The sequence below is a fragment of the Ranitomeya variabilis genome, chromosome 3, assembly GCF_051348905.1.
Source record: "Ranitomeya variabilis isolate aRanVar5 chromosome 3, aRanVar5.hap1, whole genome shotgun sequence".
Taxonomy (NCBI): Eukaryota; Metazoa; Chordata; class Amphibia; order Anura; family Dendrobatidae; genus Ranitomeya; species Ranitomeya variabilis.
The window spans coordinates 654,254,923-654,282,262 of record NC_135234.1 but is presented as its reverse complement, the minus strand read 5'-3'; the positions used below and the strand labels follow the sequence as shown (position 1 = coordinate 654,282,262).

The following is a 27,340-nucleotide window of genomic DNA, read 5'->3' as shown; positions in this document are numbered from 1 at the left end:
GTCAACTTGTTTGTCAGTTTGTTGCCAAAAAAGCATATAGTTAATATCCTGTCACCTAATCTATAAATCGAAACATATTTATGACTATTACCTTATTAAAGGGGTTGTCCAACAGAACAAAGTACATTTTCATTAATAGATCTTAGAATAAAAATAATTTCCCCGATTTAATGTGTTAAAAAAATGTTCCTGTGCTGAGATAATCTTATAAATGTGCCCCTGCTGTGTACTGTGTAATGGCTGTGTCTGACCGTGTAGGGACATGGTCTGATCATACCACAGCTACTTGGCAGGGAGCAATTGTAAGTACACAGTGCTATATAATATGATTTGAAAATTCATATGAGCAATAGAGAGTTTTAACTATTCTAATAATAGTATGGATGTACCACCAGAGCACATTCAATAATTAATCCAATAAAGACTAGAAATTGAAATAGAAAAAAGTATTTATTAATCCACAACACTAAATAACAACCAATACATAATTAAAAAATCCATACTGAAAAACAAAATTCATATGGTAAAGAACAGGCGGGCAGCAATTTAACCATATAAGCAAAAGAAAGGCATATCACACAAGGCTATAGTAAAAACGTCCAGGTACATGAGTTCACATTCTTAATAAAATGCATAGTGATTTCAACCCGGATATATGTACAAGAAATATATATATGTATATATAGCCATAAACTACCAGTGCAAAACTATCTGTAGATTGTCCTTAAAATGTGTAATAACAAGGTATAACTAGCTGAACATCATAATCTCTTACCCATACTGATGCCCAAAACCGATGCACAGGAGTCCCGACGCGCATTTCGCTGTCGCTTCCTCGGGAAGCGACAGCGAAACGCGCGTTGGAAATATTTTGGTAGATAGCTCCAAGAAATTTCTCAGACCTCTTTTTTTCCTCTCTCTTTTTCTCTCACTCATTATTATATCAAAACTTAAATGCACAATATTAAATGGTTCATCAATGTATATATGTCATTAAGATTTTCCTTAATAACATCCCCCCTCCAAAAAATGTTGTTCTTCAAATCTATCTAGTTTTTCAGTGAGGATATACATACATTTCATAGCAATGACTAAAGATGCAATGAAGAAAAACAGTGATAATTTTAGCAGTGTCCCCTTTTATTCCACTAAAATCTTCCTAAATACTGTAAGCAAGTTTATTATGTTTCCAACTTTTCGTTTTTAAAAACTTCAAACCAAGGTTTCTGTGTTTTACAAAAATTCTACCATTTGTGTTGTAATACCAAGGAATCTCAGGCCTGTTCAACATTCATATTTGTTCTTTCAGGACTTCGCTTGCTGGACCTCAAAAAGAAAAGCGAGTATAAGGTAAGCATTTTTCCAGATATTGGTAAATTATATATCATAGTGACTGGCGGCTTATGGCCCTCTCTGCCATTGTGACTCTCTTCTTTATTCATAGATGACCATAATGCGGCCACATTTAATATCCTTATTATGCTGATCTGGACCAGGTTCCAGTTAATCTTTTTGCTCAACTCTATTCAATGGTGCTTACTGTAAATGTGGTCAATTCCTTCTATACTTACAATATGTTGCAACTAGAACAGCTGCCATAGACTAAAAACAGCAACAATACATTTATGTAAAATAAAAAAAACAACCAGGGATTATTCGTCCGTCTCCCGCAGTATTTCCTTCACACGGTTCCATGTCCATCTTCCTCTGTATGGAAGGGTTTATGGTGCTATCCTCAGCACCTGTATCAAACCTTGGGCTCCAGATGTCACAGGAATGTCCTCAGGGAAGTTTGTAAGGCCTCATGCCGCTCAGAACAAAACCTGCTGTCAGTACTATCAGCCCACTACTCCTTGAACTTGATCTTGTCACTGTCACCAATGAAGTCTCTCACTAACTGACCAAACCAGGATGTGGTTCCCTTTTACTGGTCCTACCCCCTCCAACTGTTGGCTAGACCAATTAGTAACTGTCTCTTTACTTGGTCTGCCGGAGCCATCTTGGAGGAGGAAATTTTATTTTTCCTCTAGCAAGATGGCACATTTTTTATAGGAATATCAGGAGAACAGCAAAGAGATTAATTATAAACACATTACACATTAGATTATGCTGCAGTGTAGGTGCCACCACCGGTGCCTGGCTGCAGAAGGGTTTTTTCTCCAAAATATATAATATTCATTATGTAAAAGGGAAGCAGTCACTGAGGGATCAGTAACCTGGCAGAAGCCACACTGATGAATACCTAATCAGAGCACCACATGAAGACCCCCCCCCTTCCCCACAGATCCGCCCCGGAAGACGAGCATATAATTAACTCAAAACTGAAAATATAGATTAAACAACAACCACAAGATGGATTTCATCAACGAAGATATATAATTTTAATCAGTATAATGGCGCCAACCTGACACTGTCTGTAGGTTACTGTGCACAGTCCTGCTGACAGGTTCCATTTAAAGGGGTATTCCCTTATGTGACATTAATAGCACATCTACTATATAAACATAAATGTCTGATATTTGCAAATTCTACTTACAGGAATAACTTCTGCAAATCAGAACTTAATGTTATAGTAATACAAAGTATTTTATCAATGAATTAGGTTCCAGACAGGTTCGGTGCTGGTTCTAAATATTAAAATTTAAGAATGTAACCATGTATTTCTAATCTTTCTTACTTTCTCCTGATATTATGTTTCTCAGTGATATAATTTCTTGCTAACTTCCTATTGCTAATAACCACGTCTGTGAAAAAAATCAGCATGTTAAAGCTCCACTGTCTTAAAACCTGGGTGTAATAATTATAGGGGATAACTCAGGAGACTCTTTGCGTGGAACAAGACAACTACAGGACACAGTTTTATAAGTGGTAAAGTCTATATTATCACACGGTGATTCAAACAGGTGCAGAGAGAAACTCAAGTCCACAACACTTGGTGCAAATAATAAACGCAGCTTAGCAGTCTATAGGAAACTTCAAAGGAAAATGCAATCACGCAGAAAGTCTATGAAGCACAATTATTCTTGAGGATACTTGACACAAATAAATCCTTGTCTTAGTCGAGGCACAGATAGATATGCTTAGTAGGCAGTTCAAATGATATCTTAGCTCAACCAGGGAGGTCTGGGTAAAAGTTTCAGGTTTTTGCAGAGCAGCAACAGCTTACATGTCCAGCAAATGCAGATAGAAGTAAACACGAGCAGCAGATGAAGGAGGATTACTGGAAACTGGTGTATGCAGCAGGAACTCAGAGCAGAGTAGCAGGATCACCACACAGGTTCACAGGAGCAGGTGTATAGCCAGGGAGTAATCAGAGGTCAGGAGCTGGATGCAAGGCAGAATACTCTAGCACAGACTGAAGGCTGGGGTGGAGTTTTATAGCAGGAAGACACAGTGCACATGAGACCAAAAACACCATTTTGGAAAAGGGCAGTAATGCACAAAAGGTAAAAAATGTTCAGAGTCCTGACACTGGGAGTAGGGGTAGTGGTCAAAGTTAATATAGGTTTTTAGCAGCTCATTTTGTAATTTAAGGTGAGCTTACAAATGTTTTTTGGAGCAGAAACTGAGCAGAAACTCTCCAAACCTTCCTGAAAACTTCAAAATTCATTCAGTGTATGAGGAACATTTGGAGAATGTAAACACACACTAACTTATCAAGTGAGCAGCTAAAAACTAATGTTGCGGTGTGTTCACACTGATTTTTGGAGCAGAAACTCAAGGAGTTTTGAGATTTTCTGCTCCAAAAACTAAGTGTGAACACACCCTAAAGTTGATGATTAAACTTTTTTAAAAACTTTTATTTTAAGTGGTACAAGATTTAATCACATTTTGTAAGTTATCTTACCATTTAGTTAATGGGTATTATTACAGTTCTTTTCAGTAAACAGTTTATTGTACTCTGGAATCATGTTTGAAATCAATATTTTCAAAATATCTTCCAAGTGCTCATCAGTTAGAGCTGATCATTGCTTGTTTTTATTCAAGTTCATAATGGAGAAGGTTTGCTCACATATATAGGTACTTCCAAATATTCTGAAAACCTGTAAAGCAGTGTCTCGCAGATTTTTAAACTTTCCCTTGTCCAAACGCTTGTACAATTCTTGAAGACTCATTTCTCGGTGTTTATTATGATAAACTGTTGACCACTGAAGTTCAATAACCTCTAACTGTAAATGCGTGTGAAGATCCTCGGGATTCACAGAGAAAGGATTTTCATTTAACTTAAATCTACTAATTGGATAGTATCAGTCATCTGTCAATCTCCTGGATCAAAAGTTCAATGTCCTTTGAATATTTTTCTCCTAACCCAGCATGTTAACACAACGGAATATGATTCATAGACTTAGTGAACTGGCTTTTGAATTGCCTCAGTTTAATTTTGAAGGCCATTACTGCAACAATAAGTTTAAAAATAAGATTTTTAAACTTGACTTTTTCCTTGAATCTATATATTAAATTCATTTAGATGACCTGTGATGTCACATAAAAAATACATGTCATAATTCCAAACTTCATTGTGCAGCTCTGGAAATTTTTAGAGTTATTCTCGAAGAACTGAACAATTTCTTCCTTGAGAGCAATATAATGTTGCAATACTTTTCCACTGCTCAACCAATTTAGTTCTGTGTGATAGAGGGCATTGCTGCAGGCGGCACCAACCTCTTCAAGAAATGTTCAAATGTCCTATGTTTTAGTCCTCTTGAATGAATATAGTTCACTAACAATCGTACCACAGACATTACATGGTCAAAATGCAAAACTTTGCAGCATAACACTTGTCGATGCATAATGCAATGATACTTACCGTAGTTATTTTTTTGGCAGCAAACTCGCAAATAAGAGTAACTGCACCAAGGTTTTTGCGGCATACAGATGGAGCACCTTCAGTCCAAATCGCCTATAAGTTGTCAAATGTCATTCCTAATGTTTCAGTTACACACTTGTTTACTTGATTTGCGATATCTTTTCCAATAGTTTGACCTCCCAAGGAGTACAAAAGCCGTCTGGTTTCTCAGTTACGTCAAAGTTGCCATCACCTTGAACAAAAATCTGAAGCTGAGCAGTATTGGTCAAATCAGTACTCTCATCCCTCGCTAGAGAATAATAGCTGAATAACCGTAATTTGCCTTCTGCTTTAACTGATCACTAAGAATATTAGATATATCAGCTACTCTTCGATGCATGGTCATTCGGGACAAACTTATACTCTCAAAAACATTTTTTTATTGGGACATAATTGCAAGCAGCAAACACTTCTTTATGAAGTCACTTTCAGTAAAAGACTTTCCAGCTGCAGCGATGTCTTTAGAAATCTAAAAACTAACTTTAGTAACTGCCTCATTTTCTGAATTTACTTTCTTGAAAAACTGTTGTTCCCCACTGAGTTTTTTTGACTATGTAGGCGCTTTTAATTCTTTTTCACTGGTGTTCAACTTACTTAAATCAGGACATCTTGATTAAAAATAGTGCTGAAGATTGTACTTGTGACACTGAGTCACTTCACACTGACAAGCCGTGAAACAGGAAGTCAAGGAGTCCGAGGTTAATAGCCAGAAGGGTATGCCATAAACAGAGGGAAAAGACAAAGGCAGAGTCAGGCAATGGTACAAGTTCAGAATTTCAGGAAGATAGTGGATGAGAGAAAAAGATGTAATACAAACGGGTAGTCAATAGGAACGTTCAAAGTCCGGAAAATAAAGTATCAGTAAGTAAGAATGCTGAAAATAAGACAGAGGAGCAAGTTACAGAGAGCCGAGAGCTATAACTGGCAACTATCTGGGCCAGACAGCTCACTTAAGTAGCTAAGTAATCACTGGAACAGGGAACACCTGAAATGAGCTCAGCACTTGCCAGACACAGGTTGGATAACCAAGCTGTCAATAAAAACACAGACAGCTCATCAGATCCCTGTACCATACTGTACAATGGAGCTGTCAATCACTGCATAAACAGCTCAGCACACCCCTGCACTAGACTGGATGATTGAGCTGTCAATTATTGCATCCTAAGAGACACTGAGGAGTGGAATCATAACAGAACTCCTTCAAAATAGCTATAACTTCTTGGCAAATAATGCATGATGTTTTGTCTCTTGTGTAAGTAAAAAAGGATATATCTGTCCATTCTGAATTAAACACCCTAAGTTTTAATTCAAACGTTTGTTTTTTTTTATCACCCATTTCTGGAACTTGGAGGGCAGCCATGCAGCAAGAGAAGTAGGGCCAAGTCTAATTTTCCTTCAGCCTAAAACAAAAATGTAAATGTTTGCTCTCCTCACAGTACAATTAAAACTTGCAATAAATAAGGACAATTCCATCATTATTGTCACGGTATTCATTTTAGGTCACAATTGACCTGTGAACCACTGTCATTACATGAGTACATAGCTCGAACCACCAATAGTACATGAGTACAGCACAAGAACCACGGTCTGGAGACAAATACAATACCAGAACCACTGTTGGCAAATGAATGCAGAACCACACCCACTGTTGGTAAATGAATGCAGTACCAGAACCACCGCTGGTACATGAATGCAGTATGAGAAACACTGAGAGTACATGAATACAGGACTAAAACCACTGTTGGTAAATAAATATAGCACTTGAACCACCATCAGTAGATGAATACAGCACAAGAACCACCAGAATAATACTTTTCTTCATCTGAACACTGCCCATGATACTGTGCCTTCACCTTTACATCCCTTATATACAATAAAAGTCCTTATAATCTTCAGCTCCCAAGGCTTACCGTTCTCTCTTCGGCAGCACAGTGACACAGCAACAAGGGAACGGCGACAATAAGGTAGCGGCAGCAGGAGAATGAGCAAGTGGTTTGATCCGCAGGGTGATCATGCAGCAAGTGGTGGACTCAGCAGGGTGATGTCCCCAGCAGAATTGTATGAAAGAGAACGGGGTGCTCACTATACTAGAAGTAGGTGCTCAGGAGAAAATATCAATAATATCAAAAAGAACTCCGGCACACAAGAGAGAAACAGTTCAAACGTGATAAAGTGTATTCATAATCTTGGTTTCTTCTTAATCCAAACAAAAATATGATCTGCATATATAGAAAGTATAAGATAAATATCAGGTAGTTATCTCCAGGTAATTATTTCCCAGGTAATTATTTCATTATCTCCAGGTAATTATTTCCCAGGTAATTATTTCAACGTTTCGGCTTATGAGCCTATGCAGCATCAATAGTAAAAAGATCTAATGTTAAAAATAATAAAAAAAATAAAAATCATTATATACTCACCTTCCGGCACCTTTCCCGCTCCTCGCAACGCTCTGATGATGACGTAGCGGTCTTGCGAGACCGCTAAGTCATCATCTCGCGAGACCGCAATGCACTCTTGGGACCGGAGCGTCGCGAGGAGCATCGGTAAACGCCTGGGCTGGATCCGGGGGGCCGACGGAGGGTAAGTATATAACTATTTTTTATTTTTATTTTTTTTAACAGGGATATGGTGCCCACATTGCTATATACTACGTGGGCTGTGTTAGATACTGCGTGGGCTGTGTTATATACTACATCTCTGTGCTATGTACTATGTGGACTGTGCTATATACTACGTGGCTGTGGTATATATTACATGGCTGGGCAATATACTGCATGGGCAGTGTTATATACTATGTCTCTGTGCTATATACTACGTGGCTGTGCTCTATACGATGTGGCTGTGCAATATATTATGTGGCTGTGCAATATACTACATCTCTGTGCTATATGCTATGTGGGCTGTGCTATATACTACGTGGCTGTGGTATATATTATGTGGCTGGGCAATATACTGCATGGGCAGTGTTATATACAACGTGGCTGTGCAATATATTACGTGGCTGTGTAATATACTACGTGGCTGTGCAATATATTATGTAGCTGTGCAATATACTAAGTGGCTGTGCAATATATTACGTGGCTGGGCAACAGGGCCGGACTGGGACTAAAATTAAGCCCTGGCATTTGAAGTCGCACAGGCCCACTTGTCACATGGTGACTATATAATATCTTTGTACACTTGTAGGCTACAAGAAGTGAGGGGAGTGTAACACGACTATATAACACTAGACTGTGGCCCGATTCTTATGCATCAGGTATTCTAGAATATGCATGTCCCCGTAGTATATGAACAATGATGATTCCAGAATTCGTGGCAGACTGTGCCCGTCATTGATTGGTCGAGGCAACCTTTATGACATCATCGTCGCCATGGCAACCATTATGACATCTACGTCGATACTGTGCCCGTCGCTGATTGGTCGAGGCCTGGCGGCCTGTCTGTCTGTCTGTCTGTCTGTCTGTCCTGGAAATCCCGCGTCACTGATTGGTCGAGGCCTGGCGGCCTCGACCAATCAGAGACGCGGGATTTCCATTATGACATCATCATCGCCATGCTGTGCCCGTCTCTGATTGGTCGAGGCCTGGCGGCCTTGACCAATCAGAGACGCGGGATTTCCAGGACAGACAGACAGACAGACAGACAGACAGAAAGACAGACAGACAGAAAGACAGACAGACGGAAAAACCCTTAGACAATTATATATATAGAAGATATAATTTCAGCTGTATCCAGCATTACAGCTCAGTCCCCATAGAATATAATGCAGCACAGCCCCATACAATATAATGCAGCACAGCCACCATACAATGTAATGCAGCCAGCCCCATAGAATATAATGCAGCACAGGCCCATGGAATGGAATGCAGCCAGCCCCATAGAATATAATGCAGCACAGGCCCATGGAATGGAATGTAGCCAGCCCCATAGAATATAATGCAGCACAGGCCCATGGAATGGAATGCAGCCAGCCCCATAGAATATAATGCAGCACAGACCCATGGAATGGAATGCAGCCAGCCCCATAGAATATAATGCAGCACAGACCCATGGAATGGAATGCAGCCAGCCCCATAGAATATAATGCAGCACAGGCCCATGGAATGGAATGCAGCCAGCCCAATAGAATATAATGCAGCACAGGCCCATGGAATGGAATGCAGGCAGCCCCATAGAATATAATGCAGCACAGGCCCATGGAATGGAATGCAGCCAGCCCCATAGAATGTAATGCAGCACAGGCCCATGGAATGGAATTCAGCCAGCCCCATAGAATATAATGCAGCACAGGCCCATGGAATGGAATGCAGCCAGCCCCATAGAATATAATGCAGCACAAGCCCATGGAATGGAATGCAGCCAGCCCCATAGAATATAATGCAGCACAGGCCCATGGAATGGAATGCAGCCAGCCCCATAGAATATAATGCAGCACAGGCCCATGGAATGGAATGCAGCCAGCTATAATGCAGCACAGGCCCATGGAATGGAATGCAGCCAGCCCCATAGAATATAATGCAGCACAAGCCCATGGAATGGAATGCAGCCAGCCCCATAGAATATAATGCAGCACAGGCCGATGGAATGGAATTCAGCCAGCCCCATAGAATATAATGCAGCACAGGCCCATGGAATGGAATGCAGGCAGGCAGCCCCCATAAAATGTAATGCAGGCAGGCAGCCCCCATAGAATGGCAGGCAGGCAGGCAGCCCCCCCCCCCCAGAGCTACCCCCACAGCTACCCCCATAACTCCACAATCCAGTCATCACTCATTGATAAAAAAAAACAAACACTCTACTCACCTCTCTCCTCGTGCCCCGCGCTGCTCTCCTCTGGCTCCGGCCTCAGCAGTCGCAGTCTGCCCGCCCGGTCACACAGCAGGTGTGCGATGATATGACGTCATCGCGCACCCGCAGTGTCAGCGGCAGGCAGAGTGGGGAATGATGGGAGAGGGGGCATCAGCAGACGCACTCTCCTCCATCATTGCATTCAACTGTACCGGCGTGACGCCGGTATAGTTGAATGCAGGGCCGGGAGTGTGCCGCGACAGCGTGGGGAGTGTGCCGACAGCGGCACACTCGAGCGGCCCACTACTGCCATCGGCCCTTCTGGCATTTGCCAGAACTGCCCGATGGCCAGTCCGGCCCTGCTGGGCAATATACTACATGGCTGTGCAATATATTACGTGGCTGGGCAATATACTACGTGTCTGTGCTATATACTACGTGGCTGGGCAATATACTACATGGCTGAGCAATATACGTGGCTGTGCAATATACTATGGCTGGGCAACATACTACGTGTCTGCTATATACTACGTGGTTGGGCAATATACTACATGGCTGGGCAATATACTACATGGCTGGGCAACATACTACGTGGCTGGGCAATATACTACATGTCTGCTATTTATTATGTGGGCTGTGCTATATACTATGTGGCTGGGCAATATACTACGTGGCTGTGTTATATAATACATGGCTGTGCTATATGCTATGTGGCTGTGCTATATACTACATGGGCTGTGTTATATACTACGTGGGCTGTGTTATACGCTACTTGGCTGTGCTATATTTCTCTGCTGTATCTGTGCATCATGAATCTTGGTATGTGTTAAAGAGGAGGGCCCACTGAGACTCTTTCGCCCGGGGCCCTCAAAAACCTGGGCTGTGCTATATACTACGTGGCTGGGCAATATACTACGTGGCTGTGCTATATACTACGTGGCTGCGTTACATACTACGTGGGCTGTGTTATATACTATGTGGCTGTGCTATATACTATATGAGCTGTGCTATATACTACATGGGCTGTGTTATATACTACGTGGGCTATGTCATATACTACGCGGCAGTGCTATATACTACGTGGCTGTGCTATATACTACATGGGCTGTGTTATATACTACGTGGGCTGTGTTATATTCTACTTGGCTGTGCTATATTTCTCTGCTGTATCTGTGCATCATGAATCGTAGTATGTGTTAAAGAGGGGGGCCCACTGAGACTATTTCACCCGGGGCCCTCAAAAACCTGGAGCCGGCCTTGGCTTCACTGATTGGTCACGCCCGGCCACGAACAATCAGCAACAGGCGCAGTCCGCCCGCGAATTGGCAAGGAATTTGAACCACGCTTCGTTAATTAGTCGCGGCCGGCCGAATCCTGTGTATAAATTGCATTATTCTGAAAACTTCATAAATAAACTACATACATATTCTAGAATACCCGATGCGTTAGAATCGGTCCACCATCTAGTATACAATAAAAGCCCTATAATCTTCGACTCCATAAGGCACTTACCTTTCCCTCTTCAGCAGTGCAGTGACAGCTTCTGCATGGTGATGACAGCAAGGGGACATTGACAACATGGTGGCCGTGGAGAGAATGTGCAAGTGGTGAACTCAGCAAGGTGACAGCCTCAGTTAAATTACAGTGGCAAAAAGATCACCGCCGCAGCCCAGTAAGGAACTTTGACCAGTTATGGATTGCTACATGTGTTAACAATCAGAATCACCATCAGTACATTAATCCATTACAAGATCCACCATCAGTACATGAATGCTACACCAGAACCACTTTCAGTCCATGAATTCAGCACTATACTTACTAACTTTAGTATATGAATGCAGCACTGTAAACAATGTCTGTACATGAATGCAGCACCAAAATCAAAGTTAGTACATGAATGCAGCATGAGAAATGACATCAGTACATGAATACAGCAGGAGGACTAAAGTGAGAACATGAATGCAACACCAGAACCACCATCAGTCCATGAATGCAGCATGAGAACCACTGTTGGTAAATTAATGTAGCACCAGAACCATTGTCAGTACATGAAAATTGCACCAGAACAACCTTTTGTACATGAATTCAGCATGAGAAACACTGTCAATTCATGAATGCAGCATCAGAACCACTGTTGATAAATGAATTCAGAAACAGAGCCACTTTTGGTAGATGAATGCAGCACCAGAACCACTGTTGATAAACTAATGCAACACCAGAACAAATGTTGGTAAATGAATGTAGTACAAGAACAACCATTGGTACATGAATGCAGCATGAGAAACACGGTCAGCACAAGAATGTAGCACCAGAACCACTGTATGTAAATGAATGCAGCACAAAAACCACTGCTGATAAATTAATTCAGCAACAGAACCAGTCAGTTGATGAATACAGCACCAGAACCATCAGAATCACACTTTCCCTCCTCTGCATACTGCCTCCACGATACTGCGCTTTCACAGTAACTTTTGTATATAAAAGTCCCTATAATCTTCCACTCCATAAGGCGCTTACCTTTCCCTCTCCGGCAGTAGGCTGACAGCAGCAGGAGAATGATCATGGCAGCAAGTGGTGACCACAGGGCCACAGCTTCAGCAGGGTGACTGTCCCAGTAGGACATAGCAGTGGCAGTGGCAGAAAGGTGAGTTCAGCCGAGTGAGTTCCTCTGACCAAGTATAGATTGCTACATGTGTTAACCATCAGAACCACCATTAGTACATGCATCCAACAGCAGAACCACTGTCAGTACATGAAAGCTGCATCAAGTTTAGTACAGTTATCAATTAGAATGTTAGGTCAGCCACCTATACACATGTATCGCATAAACCTACAATTCTTAGTATGTTCTTAAAGAATCCTCTCACTAAGATTTTTATGTATTAAATGTGTGATTCTGTGCATAAAATGAAGCGTGACTGTATTAATATATTCACCTACCCCTCCCTCTCCAACAGGGCCGCCAGTAGGGGCAGGCAGACCAGGCAGCTGCCTGGGGCCCCCGCTCCCCCAAGGGCCCCCAGCTGGAAGCAAGTCACGCAGCCACTATGGGACCCCTGTGAGGCCAGGGGGCCCGCCTGCCGCCAGCGCCGACTCCCTCGCTGCATTGAACTATACCGGTGTCTGCTGGTACAGTTCAAAGCAATGATGGAGGAGAGAGCGTCACCTGATGCTCCCTCTCATCATTCCCCGGTCTGCACGTCATCGCGCACTCACTGTGTGCCAGGTAGTGCGTCGGCAGCCGCCGACACAGGAGCAGGGAGCAGGCAGCGCGGGCACGAGGAGAGGTGAGGAGCTTGTTTTTTGTTTTTATTTTTTACTGGACTGTGGGGCCATTCTCGGAAGGGGAGAGGATAAGAGGGAAGGGGGATGTGGGCTGTGCTGTATACTACTGTGAGCAGTGCTGTATACTACTGTGTGGGCGGTGCTGTATACTACTGTGTGGGCAGTGCTGTATACTACTGTGTGGGCAGTGCTGTATACTACTGTGTGGGTTGTGCTGTATACTACTGTGTGAGTTGTGCTGTATACTACTGTATGAGCTATGCTGTATACTACTGTGTGAGCAGTGCTGTATACTACTGTGTGGGCAGTGCTGTATACTACTGTGTGGGCAGTGCTGTATACTACTGTGTGGGCAGTGCTGTATACTACTGTACTACTGTGTGGGCAATGCTGTATACTACTGTGTGGGCAGTGCTGTATACTACTGTGCAGGCTGTGCTGTATAGTACTGTGTGGCCTGTGCTGTATACTACTGTGTGGGCTGTGCTGTATACTATTGTGTGGGCTGTGCTGTAAACTACTGTGTGGGCTGTGCTGTATACTACTGTGTGGGCAGTGCTATATACTACTGTGTGTCCTGTGCTATATACTACTGTATGGGCTGTGCTATATACTACTGTTTAGGCTGTGCTATATACTACGTGGCTGTGCTATATACTACCATGTGGGCTGTGCTATACACTACTATGTGGGCTGTGCTACATACTATAGGGGTTTATTATATTCTATGGGGGAGGCTGTGTTATATACTATGTGGCTGTGTTATATATTTGGGGGGGTACATTATATTCTATGGAGGAGGCTGTGTTTATATACTATGGGGGGCTGCATTATATTCTTTATTAGATTTTATGAGGGATGATTGCATCATATTCTTTGATGGGGCTACATTATATTCTATGGGGAGGTGGGCTGTATTATATCCTGTTCGGGGCTACATTATATTCTATGGGGGGCTGTAGTATATTTATATTCTATGACGGGTGATTGCATCATACTCTATGAAGGGACTAAATTATACTATATGGGGGGCTGTATTATATTCTTTGGGGAGGTTCCATTATACTCTGTGAGGTGGCTGCATTATACTTTGGGGTGGTGGCTGCATTATACTATATGTCGGCTGAATTATACTGTATCGAGGACTATGGGGAATACAGTACATTATACTATATGAAGAACTATGGGGTGCATTATACTATGGGAAGTGAATTGTACTACATGGATGACTATGGCGGTGCATTATACTATATGGAGGACTGAGGAGTGTATTATACTATATGGAGCACTGTGAGGAGTGGATTATGCTATATGGAGGACTAAGGAGTATATTTTAATATATGGAGGACTATGAGGAGTGTATTATACTATATGGAGGATTATGGGGCACATTATATTATATGGAGGACTATGGGGTGTGCATTTTACAATATGGAGGACTGTGGTGCACATTATAATATATGGAGGACTATGGGGTGTATTATACTAAACAAGCAAAATGCTGCATATTCATTGGGTGATTGGATTGTTTATGCCAGAATAAAAATCCTTGTTCTCAGCAGGACATCGCCGGTGTAAATTGTAGATGTGCTGCTGATAACATGTTACTGTATGGTGATCTGTTAGTGATCTATTAGTGATCGTTCTGTCCCCATCATTCTTTCTCAGACGGTGTAAAGAGGCCAAGAAAGAAGCGAACGACTTCAGTATTGTCGATCACACTCGTTTAGCGGCCTGAGATCAGCGCATGTAAATACAACCGAAATGCTTCTGTGTGATGTGCAATATGTTAGCATTTGGAGCCCCATTTTAAACTTTGCCTAGGGTCCCACTTTGCCTAAAACCGGCCCTGCTCTCCAATGTCCTGTGCCGTTTTTCTCTGATTCTCAGTGATGTCAATACAATTGCAACTAACCAGCTCACCGTATGCTCTATGCGTGAGACAGAAGTCTATTTTTCAATGTAAGTCTATGGAGACTTGTTCAGTCTTGTTTGTGCATATTGTGCTTCTAGGTCATACAGAACTTTGCTAATGTATGCCCAGATAATTGGGCAATCAACATGTAAGGCTGAGTAATTTTGAACATACATTGCAAACATATCTTTTCCTTATTTTGAGTTACATTATGTACTCTTTTCCATGCCTGTGCAAAACTGCACTCAAAATTTTACTGGCTTCTAATTAGAGCACATTTCTACTGATTATTAAGAGTGCTACAGCACCAGAAAAGCATAGATGCTATATGTAACTTTAGCAGGAAAGTCATTCCACTTGTCCCACGTTTTATACCTACTTGAATAAAGAAGATTGCATGTCCATCAGGCTGGAGTTTCCTTCCTTGTTCACGTTTCTACTGTGCTGTGAGACACAAAGTCAAAGATGCGATTTTTACAGGATGAAAAGGGTGAAGTGGTCAAAATTGTGTTGTGAATGCTGAACTTTTAAATTCCTATTTTACATCGGCGTTCTCTAGGAAAGCAAATGTAACATCCACTGATCTTCACTGTGCCATCAAAGGATTAATAGAATCCACACTATCTATAAACAGAGATGGTGATGGAACACTTAGCTAATGTAAATGAATTGAAATATCCTGGTCCAGATTAATTAGAAGAATTACATCCTACGGTACTGAAAGAGATAGCAGAGGAAATTGTAGAACCACTAGCCAGAATCTTTTAAAAATCCTGGAGCACAGCTCTGGAGTACAGGAGAAGTCCCAGAAGATTGGAGAAGGGTAAATGTTGTCCCTATCTTCAAAAATGGAATGATAATGGAACCAGAAAATTACAGGCCAGTGAGCCTTACTTCTATACCATTAAAGATCTTAGAACATATTATTAAACAGCATGTATGTAAGTACTATGATAAGAGTGCAGTAATTAACCAACCAGAGCCAGCATGGGTTTGTAGCAAGCAAGTCATGCCAGACTAACCTAGTTTCCTTCTATGATTGAATCATTGACTGGGTGGATCGGGGAAATGTAGTACATACAGTATATCTCGACTTTAGCCAAACATTTGATAAAGTATCTCATACTATCCTTATTGAAAAAATGACCAAATTTGGGATTGACAAGGCTACGGTTAGGTGTATTTCTAACTGGCTCAGTGATCATAGTCAAAGGGTGGTAATAAAAGGTTGCACATCCAATTGGAAGAGTGCTTCAAGTGGGGTACCACAAGGCTCTGTACTGGCCCCAATGTTGTTCAACATTTTTATAAAAGATCTAGATAAGGGAAGTAAAGTTAAACTAATCAAATTTGCAGATGATTCAAAGTTAGGAGGGATAGCTAAGAAAAGAGAAGACAAAAATTCACAAGGTTCTAGATAAGCTTGAACAATGGGCAGCGCCTAATAGAATGGTATTTAACAGAGACAAATGCAAGATTCTACATCTGGGCAAGAAAAACAAAGATTACATTTACAGAATGGGAGGAATAGAACTAAGCAACAGCATATGTGAAAAAGACTTGGGTATACTAATAGATCATAGACTGCACACGAGTCAACAGTCTGATGCAGCAGCAAAAAAGGCAAACAGTTCTAGGATGTATTAAGAGAAGCATTGAGTCTAGATCACATGAAGTAATTATCTCCCTCCTCTCCTCCTTGGTCAGGCCCAGTAGCGTAGCTACTGGGGGGGCAGAGGGGGCCATCGCCCCGGGCCCTGTCACATAAAGGGGCCCACTGGAGCCAGGGCCACTTTTGTGACGAGGCAGAACACTGCATAGGAGCAGAGCAGTATAATGTCTGCTCCCATCTGACGGAGACTCTGCAAGCTGGCTAGCACAGTGGCCGGCTGCAGAGTCTCCCTCCTGCAGTGAATGGTTTCGCCCGTCTGACCTGATCATGAAGCTTTTACCCGGCTGCAGTTTTCTTCACTCTGTGCATGCTGGGATTGGCTCAGGCACGCTGGGTCCTAGTGCCCACATCTTGCATTTCACCTAGACACTTCCTGATCCTGCCTGCAAACTTTATCAGTAAGTGGGGATGGAACATTTTAGGTTTATTAAATTCAGGTATGTCCCTGTGATGTGAATGTGAGACCATTGGGGTATTGTGGGCGCTGAAAGTGGATGAGGGGGGACAGGGTACTGAGGGGGTGGATGTGAGATGATGGGAATATTGGGTACTGAAGTGGAGGAGGGGAGACAGGGCACTAGGGGGTGAATGTAAGACCATTTGGGTGTTGTGGGGGATGAAGGTGGGTGAGGTGGGACAGGGCACTGAGGGGGTTGATGTGAGTTGATAGGGGTATTGGGGCTGAAGTGGGGGAGGGGGGACAGGTCACTGGGGGCTGAATATTATAATGTTTTGTTATGATGTTATTTGTACTCCATCATGTAATATTTGCTGTCTGGGGAGGCTGGAGATGGGGGATAGAGGGCTTTTTATACGTACCACCTGGGTCTTTTATGAGTATTAGTATACGGAGCCCCCATACAGTATCCAAGAGCTGCATCACATTTACAGCACCACTCCAGCATTTTTTTTTTATTTAACTGCTGGAGCGGTGCTGAAAATCCAAGTTCCCTGCCCCCTGTCTGATACTCACCTTCTAGCGTCTTCATCTGTTTTTGTCTCCGCTCGGCTCCGTCTCCTGCAGTTTGTGACCTGTCTGCTGCTCCATTGTTTTATGGAGCAGCCCAAAGGCCACTAATCAATGTAAGTCAATGGCAGCCTCATTCTGGCCTCTTTCTCACTCTCAGGCTATGTGCATACGGTGCGGATTAGCCGCTGTGGATTCACAGCAGTTTTCCATGCGGTGTACAATACCATGTAAACCTATGGAAAACCAAATCCGCAGTGCCCATTGTGCGGAAAATACCCGGAAACGCTGTGTTGTATTTTCCGCAGCATGTCAATTCTTTGTGCCGATTCCGCAGCGTTTTACACCTGCTCCTGTATAGGAATCCGCAGGTGTAAAACTGCAGACAAAATCCTCACAAAAAACGCAGGAAATCCACGGTAAATCCACAGGTAAAACGCAATATGTTTTACCTGTGGATTTTGCAAAAACGGTGCGGAAAAATCCGCACACGAATCCGCAACGTGGGCACATAGCCTCATAGTCTTACATTGAGCGCTTGTGACATAGCTTCTAACTTCTGGCCAGTCAGAAGCTGCGCTCACAAGTTTGAGCCGTGGGACTGCAGCAGTGCCACAAAATAGTGAATACGCCGGAGGATGAGTAAATGACCAGGGCAGGGGACTTGGGCTTAAAACACCATTCCAGCGGTGGAAAAAAAACCCTGCTAGAGTGGTGCTTTAATTAATTTAATAATAACAAATGTATTACTATAAAGTTGATAAAGGCTTGGAATAAATGTCTGCAGTCACTTTATGTAACTGCAGACTGCCAAATCATGACAGGGAGCTGCGGGCCCATCCTACTGTGTATAATGGAGTTGCGGGCCCATCATACTGTGTATAAAGGAGCTGCGGGCTCATCATACTGTGTATAAGGAAGCTGCGGGCCCATCATACTGTGTATAAGGGAGCTGCGGACCCAACATACTGTGTATAAGGGAGCTGCGGGCTCAACATGCTGTGTATAAGGAAGCTGCGGGCCCATCATACTGTGATAAGGGAGCTGCGGGCCCATCATACTGTGTATAAGGGAGCTGCGGGCCCATCATACTGTGATAAGGGAGCTGCGGGCCCATCATACAGTGTATAAGGAAGCTGCGGGCTCATACTGTGTATAAGGAAGCTGCGGGCCCATCATACTGTGTATAAGGGAGCTGCGGGTCCATCATACTGTGATAAGGGAGCTGCAGGCCCATCATACTGTGTATAAGGGAGCTGGGGGCCAATCATACTGTGATATGGGAGCTGCGGGTCCATCATACTGTGTATAAGGGAGCTGCGGGCCCATCATACTGTGTATAAGGAAGCTGCAGGCTCACCATACTGTGTATAAGGAAGCTGCGGGCCCATCATACTGTGTATAAGGGAGCTGCGGGCCCATCATACTGTGATAAGGGAACTGAGGGCCCATCATACTGTGTATAAGGGAGCTGCGGGCCCATCATACTGTGTATAAGGGAACTGCGGGCCCATCATACTGTGATAAGGGAGCTGCGGGCCCATTATACTGTGTATAAGGGAGCTGCGGGCTCATCATACTGTGTATAAGGAAGCTGCGGGCTCATCATACTGTGAAAAGGGAGCTGTGGGCCCATCATACTGTGTATAAGGGAGCTGCGGGCCCATCATACTGTGATAAGGGAGCTGCGGGCCCATCATACTGTGTATAAGGAAGCTGCGGGCTCATACTGTGTATAAGGAAGCTGTGGGTCCATCATACTGTGTATAAAGGAGCTGTGGGTCCATCATACTGTGATAAGGGAGCTGCAGGCCCATCATACTGTGTATAAGGGAGCTGCGGGCCCATAATACTGTGATAAGGGAGCTGCGGGTCCATCATACTGAGTATAAGGGAGCTGCGGGCCCATCATACTGTGATAAGGGAGCTGCGGGCCCATCATACTGTGATAAGGGAGCTGCGGGCTCATACTGTGTATAAGGAAGCTGCGGGCCCATCATACTGTGTATAAGGGAGCTGCGGGCCCTTCATACTGTGATAAGGGAGCTGCGGGCTCATCATACTGTGTATAAGGGAGCTGCGGGCCCATCATACTGTGATAAGGGAGCTGCGGGTCCATCATACTGTGTATAAGGAATCTGCGGGCTCATCATACTGTGTATAAGGAAGCTGCGGGCTCATCATACTGTGTATAAGGAAGCTGCGGGCCCCTCATACTGTGTATAAGGGAGCTGCGGGCCCATCATACTGTGATTAGGGAGCTGCGGGCTCATCATACTGTGTATAAGGAAGCTGCGGGCCCATCATACTGTATAAGGGAGCTGCGGGCCCACCATACTGTGATAAGGGAGATGTGGGCCCATCATACTGTGTATAAGGGGGCTGCGGGCCCATCATACTGTGTATAAGAAAGCTGCGGGCCCATCATACTGTGTATAAGGGAGCTGCGGGCCCATCATACTGTGTATAAGGGAGCTGCGGGCCCATCATACTGTGTATATGGGAGCTGCGGGCTCATCATACTGTGTATAAGGGAGCTGCGGGTTCATCATACTGTGTATAAGGGAGCTGCGGGCCCATCATACTGTGTATAAGGGAGCTGCGGGCCCATCATACTGTGTATAAGGGAGCTGCGGGCCCATCATACTGTGACAAGGGAGCTGCGGGCTCATCATACTGTGTATAAGGAAGCTGTGGCCCCATCATACTGTGTACAGGGGAACTGTGAGGGACATCATACTGTTTGATGGAAGCTGCAGGCCCATCATACTGTTTATAGGGGAGCTGTGGACCCACCATACTGTGTATAGGGAACTGTGAAGGCATATTGTGCATATGGGAGCTGTTGGCCCATTACACTGTATATAGGGGAGCTCTGGGGGGCATTATACTTTCTATAGTGGAGCTGTGTCAGCATTATACTGTGCAAAGGGGAGCAGTGAGAACACCGTACGTGTTGTGAACTCTATTTTTGGGCTCACTCTAGTGGTCACAAGCGGTACTGTGTAGTGTTGTCTTTCTGCAGGTTGGCAGCATCAGCTGGTTCGTTATCCTTGGTTGGTTTCCTATTTAGCTCACCTGGATACTCAGTTCCTTGCCTGCTCTCAATGTATTCAGTGCTCTTCAGATTCCTTGTGACTACCTTGCTCCCAGTCTCTCCAAGACAAGCTAAGTTTTTGTTTGTTTATTTTTTGATTATCAGCATTCATCATGTTTCTTGTCCAGCTTCCTAAAATGTGATTTCCTCGCTTGCTGGTTGCTCTAGGGGACTGAGTTTCTCCCCCCACACCGTTAGTTGGTGCGGGGGTTCTTGAAATCTCAGTGTGGATATTTTGTAAGGGTTTTTTACTGACCGCACAGACCCCTTTTCTATTTTCTGCTATCTAGTATTAGTGGGCCTCATTTGCTGAATCTGCTTTCACCCCTGTGTATGTGCCTTCCTCTTACCTCACCGTTATTATTTGTTGGGGGCTTCTATATCTTTGGGGATTATTTCTCTGGAGGCAAGTGAGGTCTTTCTTTCTCTCTAGGGGTAGTTAGTTCCTCAGGCTGGCTCGAGACGTCTAGGATTTTAGACACGTTCACCGGCTACCTTTAGTGTGTTGGATAGGTTCAGATTTGCGGTCAGTCCAGTTTGCCACCTCTCTAGAGCTTGTCCTATGTTTTGTTACTTAGCTGGAGTATTTTGTGATCCTCAACCACTAAGGATCATAACACGTACGGTGTATCGGGGAGTTATAGAATCATCATACTGTGTATAAGGGAGCTGCGGGCCCATCATACTGTGATAAGGGAGCTGCAGGTCCATCATACTGTGTATATGGGAGCTGCGGGCCCATCATACTGTGTATAAGGAATCTGTGGGCTCATCATACTGTGTATAAGGAAGCTGCGGGCCCATCATACTGTGTATAAGGGAGCTGCGGGCCCATCATACTGTGATAAGGGAGCTGCGGGCCCATCATACTGTATATAAGGGAGCTGCAGGCCTATCATACTGTGATAAGGGAGCTGCGGGCCCATCATACTGTATATAAGGGAGCTGCGGGCCCATCATACTGTGTATAAGGAAGCTGCGGGCCCATAATACTGTGTATAAGGGAGCTGCGGGCCCATCATACTGTGATAAGGGAACTGCTTGCCCACCATACTGTGTATAAGGGAGCTGCGGGCCCATCATACCGTGTATAAGGGAGCTGCGGGCCCATCATACTGTGTATAAGGGAGCTGCGGGCCCATCATACTGTGTATAAGGGAGCTGCGGGCTCATCATACTGTGTATAAGGAAGCTGCGGGCCCATCATACTGTATAAGGGAGCTGCGGGCCCATCATACTGTGTATAAGAGAGCTGCGGGCCCATCATACTGTGTATAAGGTAGCTGCGGGCCCATCATACTGTGTATATGGGAGCTGCGGGCTCATCATACTGTGATAAGGGAGCTGCGGGCCCATAATACTGTATAAGGGAGCTGCGGGCTCATCATACTGTGTATAAGGGAGCTGCGGGCCCATCATACTGTGTATAAGGGAGCTGCGGGCCCATCATACTGTGTATAAGGGAGCTGCGGGCCCATCATACTGTGTATAAGGGAGCTGCGGGCCCATCATACTGTGATAAGGGAGCTGCGGGCTCATCATACTGTGTATAAGGAAGCTGTGGCCCCATCATACTGTGTACAGGGGAACTGTGAGGGACATCATACTGTTTGACGGAAGCTGCAGGCCCATCATACTGTTTATAGGGGAGCTGTGGACCCACCATACTGTGTATAGGGAACTGTGAAGGCATATTGGGCATATGGGAGCTGTTGGCCCATTACACTGTATATAGGGGAGCTCTGGGGGGCATTATACTTTCTATAGTGGAGCTGTGTCAGCATTATACTGTGCAAAGGGGAGCAGTGAGAACACCATACGGTGTATCGGGGAGTTATAGAATCATCATACTGTGTATAGGGGAGCTGTGGGGGCCTTATACTGTGTATAGGGAAGCTTTGAGCTCACCATACTGTGTATAGGGGAGCTGTGGGGGGCCTTATACTGTGTATATGGAAGCTTTGAGCTCACCATACTGTGTATAATGGAGCAGTACATGAGGGAACTTAGGGAACATTATTAAATGTAAAGTGGGCACTTAAGCACTACTGTGTTGTTATAGGGGCACTCAGAGTATTGCGACCATCAAAGTTGCATATCGTTACAATATGGCGGTAAAATCAATGTTCGTTTTTGTATATAGATTTATTTTCAATAACAGAGCGGTCATATTCTGAGTTTCCACTATATTCACAATTAGAGTGCGCAACCGTAACTGTAATCAGGGTTAACTGGTTAGGGGCCCACTCAGATGTTTCACCCCCCCTAAGTTAAAACCCTACGCCTCTGGTCAGGCCTCATCTGGAATACTGTGTCCAGTTCTGGGCACCATATTCTAAAAAAAGACATTGAAAAACTAGAGCAAGTTCAGAGAATAGCTACCAGGATGGTAAGGGGACTACAAAGTATGCCCTACGTGGAACTGTTCAAGGATCTGGTAGTGTTTAGCTTGCAAATACAAAGGCTAAGAGGAGACTTATTAGCTGTCTGCAAATATCTGACAGAATATCACAGTGTAGAAGATAATCATTATTCTCATTTGCACATAGAAACACGAGAATTAATGGAATGAAACTGAAAGGGAGAAGATACAGATTATATATTATTTTAAAACTTTTTCACAGTGATGTTGATCAATGAGTAAAACACTCTCCTATGAGAGGTGGTGAGTTTTCCTTCAATGGAAGTCTACAAACAGAGGCTGGACAGACTTCTGTCTCAGATGGTTTAGTGAATCATACGCTGCATTGAGCAGGGGGTTGGACACGATGACCCTAAAGGTCCTTTCCAACTCTAACATTCTATGATTCTAAGATAGAGTTGGTGGAAATCCATTTGCAGTACCCAGTCCATCTGCTACTTCATCTGTGGCCACTGGATGGGAATCCTATGAACCACTTCCTACCTGTCGGCATCAGTAGCTATTCTTTTGAATAGCTACAAACAAAAAACTAACCAGCACATCCCAACTAGTGTGAATAGGTGCCAGCTAACATAACAATTCTAAGAAAATATAAAGCTGCACTCTGGATTGTTTAGAATGGTACATCTAGAAAATTGGAACTGCATTACTCCCATAGAGCATTGGTTAAGTGCTATATTATGTACATGAGAAATTTTGAAAAAATTGAAAATGCAATATTGCTATAGGAAAATTTACAGTAAAAAGAAGGTACTTAGATTGGCCAATGTATTTGAGCCCAACTGCAACGTCAATGTGTACCTTATAGTTGGATCCCTGGTCTGATAAGATTCCTCTCTTGGACTAAAAGGCCTACGATATATGGGGCAGGAAGGTACCAGCTAGTTAAACACATCTGAATCTGATGGAATTGGGCGTGGGAGTGCACATGTCACATGAGTTTGCTACAAACCAAAAAACTGACCAGCACAGCACATCCCAACTAATGTGAATAGGTGTCAGCTAACATACAGTAACAATCCAGAGTGTAGCTTTATATTTTCTTAGAATTGTTATGTTAACTGGCACCTACAGTAGGTGTTCGATACGGACGGCAAACTTTATTGTTCGGGTTCACCCTTCTTTAATCATTTCCATACTGAAATTTCCTTTATGTGTAAATTAATTCATTGGTTTAATGTTTTATGTTGTGCAAGGATGAAGACATTACCAGAAAGTTTAGAAACTGGTTTTACCAGAATGCATAATGCTTGTTTTGCCTTAGTTTCCCAGGGAAACTGTCAGCAGATTTCTTCTTATATGATCTGATTTGTATTCAGGATATAATGCTGTGTATAGAAGACAAAGCTATATACAATTATTAGTGCATACCTCCTGCTTAAGAACGGAAGTTCAGGACCTAACAAAACTCTACAGTTTGGACACTACAGACATTAACTATACCATACTTATCTGTTACTATATATATACAGTGCCTTGCGAAAGTATTTGGCCCCCTTGAACTTTTCAACCTTTTCCCACATATCATGCTTCAAACATAAAGATACCAAATGTAAATTTTTTGTGAAGAATCAACAACAAGTGGAACACAATTGTGAAGTTGAACAAAATGTATTGGTTATTTTAAACTTTTTTTGTGCAAATTCAAAAACTGGAAAGTGGGGCGTGCAATATTATTTGGCCCCTTTAACATAATACTTTGTTGCGCCACCTTTTGCTGCGATTACAGCTGCAAGTCACTTGGGATATGTCTCTACCAGTTTTGTACATCGAAAGACTGAAATTCTTGCCCATTCTTCCTTGGCAAATAGCTCGAGCTCAGTGAGGTTTGATGGAGATCGTTTGTGAACAGCAGTTTTCAGCTCTTTCCACAGATTCTCGATTGGATTGAGGTCCGGACTTTGACTTGGCCATTCTAACACCTGGATACGTTTATTTGTGAACCATTCCATTGTAGATTTTGCTTTATGTTTGGGATCATTGTCCTGTTGGAAGACAAATATCCGTCCCAGTCTCAGGTCTTTTGCAGACTCCAACAGATTTTCTTCAAGAATGGTTCTGTATTTGGCTCCATCCATCTTCCCATCAATTTTAACCATCTTCCCTGTCCCTGCTGAGGAAAAGCAGGCCCAAACCATGATGCTGCCAAAACCATGTTTGACAGTGGGGATGATGTGTCCAGGGTGATGAGCTGTGTTGCCTTTATGCCAAACATATCGTTTGGCATTGTTGCCAACAAGTTTGATTTTGGTTTCATCTGACCAGAGCACCTTCTTCCACATGTTTGGTTTGTCTCCCAGGTGGCTCGTTGCAAACTTTAAACAACACTTTTTATGGATATCTTTGAGAAATGGCTTTCTTCTTGCCACTCTCCCATAAAGGCCAGATTTGTGCAGTGTACGACTGATTGTTGTCTTATGGACAGACTGTCCCACCTCAGCTGTAGATCTCTGCAGTTCATCCAGAGTGATCATGGGCCTCTTGGCTGCATCTCTGATCAGTCTTCTCCTTGTTTGAGATTAAAGTTTAGAGGGACGGCCGGGTCTTGGTAGATTTGCAATGGTATGATACTCCTTTCATTTCAATATGATTGCTTGCACAGTGCTCCTTGGAGTGTTTAAAGTTTTGGAAATCAAAAAAACTTCTCCACAACAGTATCACGGACCTGCCGTTGTGTTCCTTGGTCTTCATGATGCTCTCTGTGCTTCAAACAGAACCCTGAGACTATCACAGAGCTTGTGCATTTGTACGGAGACTTGATTACACACAGGTGGATTATATTTATCATCATTAGGCATTTAGGACAACGTTGGATCATTCAGAGATCCACAATGAACTTCTGGAGTGAGTTTGCTGCACTGAAAGTAAAGGGGCCGAATAATATTGCACGCACCACTTTTCAGTTTTTGAATTTCCACAAAAATTTAAAATAACCAATAAATTTTGTTCAACTTCACAATTGTGTTCCACTTGTTATTGATTCTTCACTAAAAATTTACATTTGGTACCTCTATGTTTGAAGTATGATATGTGGGAAAAGGTTGAAAAGTTCAAGGGGGCCAAATACTTTCGCAAGACACTGTCTATATTATATATATATATATATATATATATATATATATGTACCGGTATATGTGTGTATATATATATATGTATATATATGTATATATATATATATATAGAGAGAGAGACTCAAAAAAGAGGCAGCACTCCATAGTAAGGTGAAAACATGTGGCAGGTTTAATCGACCCACATAGCCGGGCGACGTTTCAGCTCAAACTGAGCCTTTCTCAAGCCTTGAGAAAGGCTCAGTTTGAGCTGAAACGTCGCCCGGCTATGTGGGTCGATTAAACCTGCCACATGTTTTCACCTTACTATGGAGTGCTGCCTCTTTTTTGAGTCTCTGTGAACCTTGTGCAACCAATTGGACTGGTTGCTTGGGGCCCTGCACCCGAAGATAAGTATCAGTGTAGTGCTGTTCCTTTTTTCTTATTATATATATATATAGATAGATAGATAGATAGATAGATAGATAGATAGATAGATAGATATACACACATACAGGTGCTTCTCACAAAATTAGAATATCCTCAAAAGGTTAAATTATTTCAGTTCTTCAATGCAAAAAAGTGAAACTCATATATTATTATAAAGTCATTGCAAACAAAGTGATCTATTTCAAGTGTTTATTTCTGTTAATGTTGATGATTATGGCTTACAGCCAATGAAAACCCAAAAGTCATTATCTCATTAAATTAGTATACTTTATAACACCAGCTTGAAAAGTGAGTTTAAAATCCGAAATGTTGGCCTACTGAAATGTATGTTCAGTAAATGAACTCAATACTTGGTCAGGTCTCCTTTTGCATCAATTACTGTGGCATGGCATGGAGGCGATCAGCCTGTGGCACTGCTGAGGTGTTATGGAAGCGAGGGTTGCTTTGACAGTAGCCATCAGCTCGTCTGCATTGTTGGGTCTGGAGTCTCTCATCTTCCTCTTGACAATACCCCATAGAATATTTATGGGGTTAAGGTCAGGCGAGTTTGCTGGCCAATCAAGCACAGTGATACTGTTGTTTTTAAACCAGGTATTGGTACTTTTGGCAGTGTGGACAGGTGCCAAGTCCTGCTGGAGAATAAAATTTCCATCTCCAAATAGCTTGTCGGCAGAGGGAATAATGAAGTGCTCTAAAATTTCCTAGTAGACAGCAGTGCTGACTTTGGTCTTGATAAAACATAGTGGACCTACACCAGCAGATGACATGGCTCCCGAAGCCATCACTGATTGTGGAAACTTCAAACTAGACCTCTCTTGTCTGCCTCTCCACTCTTCTTCCAGACTCTG

The 27,340-nt window shown here is 43.1% G+C and overlaps 1 protein-coding gene across 2 annotated transcripts in view; it reads left to right on the top strand.

Annotated features, from left to right (window-relative positions):
- B4GALNT1 (beta-1,4-N-acetyl-galactosaminyltransferase 1) overlaps window positions 1–27,340 on the top strand; it is a 245,953-nt gene that overhangs the window by 160,196 nt on the left and 58,417 nt on the right. For both annotated transcript variants that reach the window (XM_077297769.1, XM_077297770.1), the window contains exon 5: window positions 1,310–1,350. In XM_077297769.1, coding sequence (XP_077153884.1) covers window positions 1,310–1,350 — 41 coding nt within the window. The remainder of the gene's footprint in view (window positions 1–1,309; window positions 1,351–27,340) is intronic.